At 36.1% G+C, this 5760-nt stretch overlaps 1 protein-coding gene across 2 annotated transcripts; it reads right to left on the bottom strand.

Annotated features, from left to right (window-relative positions):
• Positions 1-1403: 1403 nt before the first annotated feature.
• Positions 1404-5531, bottom strand: LOC148178229 (uncharacterized). Of its 2 annotated transcripts, none has more exons than XM_088030262.1 (9): positions 5336-5531; positions 5131-5160; positions 4789-5044; positions 4482-4550; positions 3794-4119; positions 2605-3226; positions 2462-2558; positions 1765-2266; positions 1404-1716 (listed from the first exon to the last, which is right to left on the bottom strand). In XM_088030262.1, exons 2-9 carry the CDS (start codon positions 5148-5150, stop codon positions 1608-1610), a joined length of 2001 nt encoding a protein of 666 aa, XP_087886388.1. In that variant the 5' UTR covers positions 5151-5160; positions 5336-5531; the 3' UTR covers positions 1404-1607. The 2 variants fall into 2 exon arrangements, with proteins under 2 accessions (XP_087886388.1, XP_087886390.1); XM_088030264.1 differs by having other exon boundaries at positions 1671-1726.
• Between the last annotated feature and the right edge of the window lie 229 nt (positions 5532-5760).

The following is a 5760-nucleotide window of genomic DNA, read 5'->3' on the forward strand; positions in this document are numbered from 1 at the left end:
CAATGGTCTGGACCGACATTGGTATTGGAACTGCCATCCCCAACAATTCAGTGGCGCACGACGAATTTTTTAATAATTTTTTTCTTGAAAGAGGTGACGTTTTGGAACGCAAAATTTGACCATTATGTCAAACTGCGTTGTCTGATATTGAGGTTAAAATCTTTGCATTTTATTCGGGTACACCCTGTATATTTTAATTAAAAAATGTTTCAAGAAAACCTCTTTTCTTAAACTTAATTTTTCAAACAAATCAATTATCTAAAAGCACGGATAATCTAGGTTGACGTTATTATGAAAGTGCAGTACGAAACTTGTAAAAAATCACAAAAACTGTATCTTTTAATTTTGTGGATTTTGCAAATTTTTCAATTTCTTTTTGCTTATTTTGCTTCTGTTTTTATTATCTTTTTGTAGAAACGTAAAATTCTTTATATTTTTGCTTTTTATTATGCCTTCGCTTGCATTCGTCATATTAATTTATTATTATTACTATTATTATATTATATTAATATTAAAATTCTTTAAAATTTCCAAACGAACTGCCTTCTCTTTCAGTTCGGTTATCAAAAGCTGCTTGATTTTTTTTTGTTGGGAATTTAGACTGTGATCCTACTAGTCTTTTTTTGTCTCTCGGCCCTTAAATTGTTTATACTTTTATTGGGATGTTTTACTAGCAACATCTTTTAAAATCAGATGCAATTTATATAAAATAAGAAAATAATATGTACACTACCGCTCAAAAGTATTTGCCCACCAACATTTTTTTTAACTCCAAAATATTTTTTTCCTTCCGCTTTTGTTTAGCGTTTTTTGTTTTAATATTTATAAACTTCATTGTTGCTAACTGCAGTTTTTTTCTTTTTTTGATGTTTTTGAACATACATATTATTTTAATGTTTTTGAACATACCTATTATTTTAATGTTCTTTTAGAAATTTTGACAAAGACATCGTTTCACATATTTGCAGAATCCATCAGCCTATAAAAGCAAAAACGAAAGTGTTGATTGACGTTTACCGTTTTTAAATATCGTGAAGGTGTTTGACAACAAAACTTCTTTAGTTTGTGGCTGCGGAAGTTAATTGTTCTTCAAGTTTTTCTCTAAAAATTAGTGAGTTTTGTACAGAAATGGTGAAGAAAGCTAAGTTAAGTGTGGAAACGCGTGTAATGATTATCGCTTACCACAGAATCAGCAGAAATAACCGTGAAATCGCAAAAGAATTAATTATATTTTTAAATAGACAAATACTTTTGAGCGTAGTGTTAGAGAATAAATTAAAAGAAGATATAGATAAAATAAACACTTGCGAAAAAAAAATACGGAAACAAAAGCCAATCAGTTTTTCATGCCTGTTGATCAAATTTCGCATCACAAACCTCGGAGTGGAAAAAAGAAACAAGTATTTATGTTTAAAATTTATTATGAGCCATTGGAATTCAAGCGTCACTAAAGACTTCACACCTGTAATTATTATAATTCACTAGTGTTCAAATTAAATTAAAATTATATCAATCGCACGATACCATAAGAACGAATTGGCTCGCGTAATTCACTTAACATAAACCTTAATCTACATTAGAAAGGAAAAAACACGAATTTTACACATTTATTTTTCCCCAGTTGCTTCCGCAGTTTTTGCCTCGGTTACAGCTGGTTTTACTTCTTCGCCTTCTTTAACGGTCTTTTCATCGCCGTTCTTTTCACTATACTTAAACCTAAAACATTCTATTAAAACGTTTTTGCTAACATTCAGTATTTCTTACCTATCGTAACGTTCACCGTTTACATCTTCGTCTTCGTCGGAACTTTTTGTTCCTTCCTTAGCTAATATATCGTCCAAGTCTTTATCTACGTCAGCCCATAACTTGTCGTCTCTTGCTTCCTCATCATCTAAAGCTTTAGTTATGGCTTCTTCGTCTTTCACGTCTTTTGGTTCAACTACTTCTTTCTGATTAGTTGATTCCTCAACGTTTGTTTCTTTACTTTGCCTTTCTTTAACTTCCTTTTCTGCCGTTTCCTTCCTCTGGAGTTTCTCAGCTCGTTTTTCAAGATCTTTATCTTCTTTGTACCTAATGTATCTTTGCATGTGTGTTCGCATTTTACAATGCCGTGCCAAAATTGAAGGGATCAACTCGTCGTTACCTCGTCCGACGTACATCTTACAAAGGTCGCAATAGTAAGCTTCAACTTTTCGAATCTGTTCGATGCCCACGCTTACTGGTTCTTTGTTGATATCTTTTTTATCCTCTTCTTCAGAGCCGTCTCCTACAGAACAACACGTTATAGAGAGAGCTAAACTTGAAATATGAATGTATCCCGTTTATAGTAAGTTAAACACAATCATGTCAACTTGTGGAAAAACAGGAAGTTAATGTATGTCTCTTTTGACGCTCAAATACAAATTGATTTTGGTATTCAAGTAACACAGAGACAATAAATTTCGTTGCGACAAACTCTTACCATCAACTCCTACAGAATCAATCGTGGTGAAGTTTTCCAGGTTTGCCTCATCGTCGAATTCGTCGCTGTTTTCCCCGTTTTCCACTCTTTGTTTCCGCTGAAAACAACAATTAGATAATGTTTCGTATTTCCTTTCTTCTTACCTTGAGATGTTCGATGGAGCAGCAATGACTTTCATACATCATGGGACTTTTAAATGTAATACTGCACAGCTTACAATACGGCATCAAGAACTTCTTCATATTCTTGTGAGCTTCGGAATTTTGATGCACAGCTTTGCGTTGCTTGTAGTTCAATTTGCACAACGGACAAAAGTTGGTCCTCGGTGCTAAGTCATCACTGGTTTTCTCCAGTTCGTTTTGCGCATTTCTTTGCGCCAGTCTCATTTGAGCAAGAATTGACTTTTGCTTAATTGATACTTTTCGCATCGCCATCATGTGGGTTCTACCTTGGAGATGTAACTCGTACTTTCGGAAAGTAACAGCTTTGATGCCACAATGAGGACAGTTCAGTTTAATGAACGTTTTTCGTGTTGCTGCCTCATCTTTGGCATCAGACTTGTCTTCTTTCTCGGAACCTTCGTTCTTTTCCTTTGATTTTGTAGCGACTTCATCCCCTCCTTCTACGGGTTCTTTCTTGATCTCTTCTTCGATCTTTTCTTCTTCTTCCTCCTCTTCCTCCAATTCTTCATCGTCTTCTTTGTCTTCCTTGTCTTCATCGGATTCTTCTTTATCGCTTGCGTGCTTCTTGCGAGCAGCTATAGCGCTAAAGAAAAAAAAAACAATTAAAATGGGGTTTTAGCGTTTCTGGAGTTTTCTCAAATTATATAAAAATGAAAAAACCTGGTGCACTGTACTTCTGCGTGTCTGTTCCCAGATACTGCGTCATCTTTTTGAGCAATTTATAGTTCCTTCTTTGACAATTTTCCTCCAAACGTCTTGTTTGGTTTGTCTTAGAAATGCAAATTGTTTTGGAATGGAACGGTCGCCCTCTTGCTTTTTCGATTTTAGATGTGTATAAAAGTGAACATTTTCAAATAATACAAAGAAATGTAATCGATGTGATAGAAACAACACAAGTAAACCACTCCGTGCGTTATTTTTTGTTTAGACAATCTCTTGAGTCCTGTTTAAATGTACATTCACAAAGAAAATAATTAAATTAAGAGATTCTTCGTGGGCTGCATGGATGCTTTACTGTAAAAATGCTGTCTTTGTGAGCTTCTTCAACCAGTTGAAGAAAAAGGAATGGTTTTTTAACAGTGACAACAATTTTAGTGTTACACATTAATAACAAATTACGACTTTTTCTTGTATAAAACTTATTATTTACCTCCTCATTTTGGAAATTTTAAGTCTCCTGGCGAAGTCTGATGTACGTGAAGGTATCATGCGTTTACGCACTGCATATGAACTTTCAATGAGGCGTCTTCGAGGTGGACGATCTCTTAGCTTCAAACCCCGTGAGCCTCTAGAACTGATTCGTCCTCTGTATCCTCCTCTTGGAGGACCAGACGGTCTACGAAAATCATCTCTTCGTGAAAACGGTGCAGGATGTCGGTCACTTGAAAAGCTTCTACGTTCTGAATAGCTTGAATCATATCGACTCGCACTCGACCCATACCCACCATAAGAACTATCGTGGCGTGAACTAGGGGCCTGGACAAGATACTTTATTAAGTAACACAACGCTTGATATCCTGGAGTCCCCAGACATCAAATGCGTCGGGTCTTCAAAGATTAAAAGTTTAAAGCTGTGCGAAATTATACTAGTAAAATTAATGCACCGGGCAACATCGATACCTTTCATTCAATCGATCTGTTGTTCGAAGAATCAAATTATCCTTTAAAAAATCTCAGAACATGATTCTCCACACCATCAGACTATCTTAAATATCTAATTTCTCGAAATCGAAAATCTTTTTTGTCAACAAGTCTTTCTACAGTTTGTCTTTTGTTGTTGTTATGCTTGTCCGGCAACTAACCTGTGAAATAACTAACTAAAACGGAAAAACTCATACCTCGTTTCTGGGTCTTTTGCGCTCCGGAGACCTATGGCCGCTGTCACGTCCCGAAGAGTAACTTGAATCCTGCGAAAAAAATATTTTTTCGTGAATAACAGTTTATTACACGCATGAGTTTTTCAATTATTTAGTTAACAAAAGCAAATTAAAACGTATTTAATTTAATCTTAGTACATATCTAAAACCTTGAAACGTTATCAAAATGCCAATGCATTCAATATATATTTATGGCTTCAGCAGGTATTAAACGCAAATACCAGAGCTTTTATCTTAATCCACCATTTTGGAATGCAATCTTTCTTACCATTCTATATGATTTCCTGAAATCCTCATGCCCTCCGTGTCCACGAGAGCCCGAATAGCGCTCGCTGGAACCCCCATATTTGGACCTTGAATCAAAGGAACTTGAAAATGACTCAAAGTTCCTGCCCCCACCTCCCCCTCTAGGAGTATATCCTCCTCGTCCACCACCCCAAGAATTCCCTCGCCCCGAGCCCCCTCTATAGGAGCCCCTGGGAGAGAACCCACGACCACGTGTCATGATGGGTGCTTGATTAAAACTGTAAGAAACATTCACATTAACCATAAGAACCTAATTGAAGTTTTCAAATCTACGAACGAACCAAGCGGCTCAAGACAGTCTCACCTGGGCTTGTAGTAACTCATTCTGGCCGTACTGAAACAAAAATGTACGTCAATAAAATGTTTGATGTAAAAAAATCATACGTTTGGTATTTAGTTCATGCTATAGTTAAAGTAAGAGCTTTCCCAATATCAAGCCGAAATTATTAGAAATAATGGCGGACACGTGAACAGGGACAAAGCCCCAAAATCGAATTTTTTCGACTTACCTAGTGCGACGAGATGCGAAACTGCAACGGTTGACTTTAACCGAATCTATAAAACATTAGAACAAAAAAAATGTCATGCTAGACGCTATATTTTCAGAGAAAAATTATACTTCTACACCGACGCGTCACTTAAACAACGCCGGACGCCGACAGATGACAAGTGATGGTGGTGGTGTTGGTAAGTAGAAAGATGGCGACTTCCGGTTAGAATTCACATAGCGTCAACAGGTGGCGCTCTGAAAATTAAGCTAAAAAAAACATTACAAAAAGAAATCGCGGTGCAATTTTGTTAGTCGGAAATAAATTTAGTATTACAGTAATTAAAAAATAGATTTGTAGTGGAAATTTTTTTTTTTTCGCGAAAATTGCAACAGATTTCTAGTGAGTTTGTGGTGTATATGTTGGCAGTAAGAGGGCGCCCCAAA

The sequence above is a fragment of the Gnatocerus cornutus genome, chromosome 2 (genome assembly GCF_029298725.1).
Source record: "Gnatocerus cornutus isolate USDA-ARS CGAHR chromosome 2, icGnaCorn1.1, whole genome shotgun sequence".
Lineage (NCBI taxonomy): Eukaryota > Metazoa > Arthropoda > Insecta > Coleoptera > Tenebrionidae > Gnatocerus > Gnatocerus cornutus.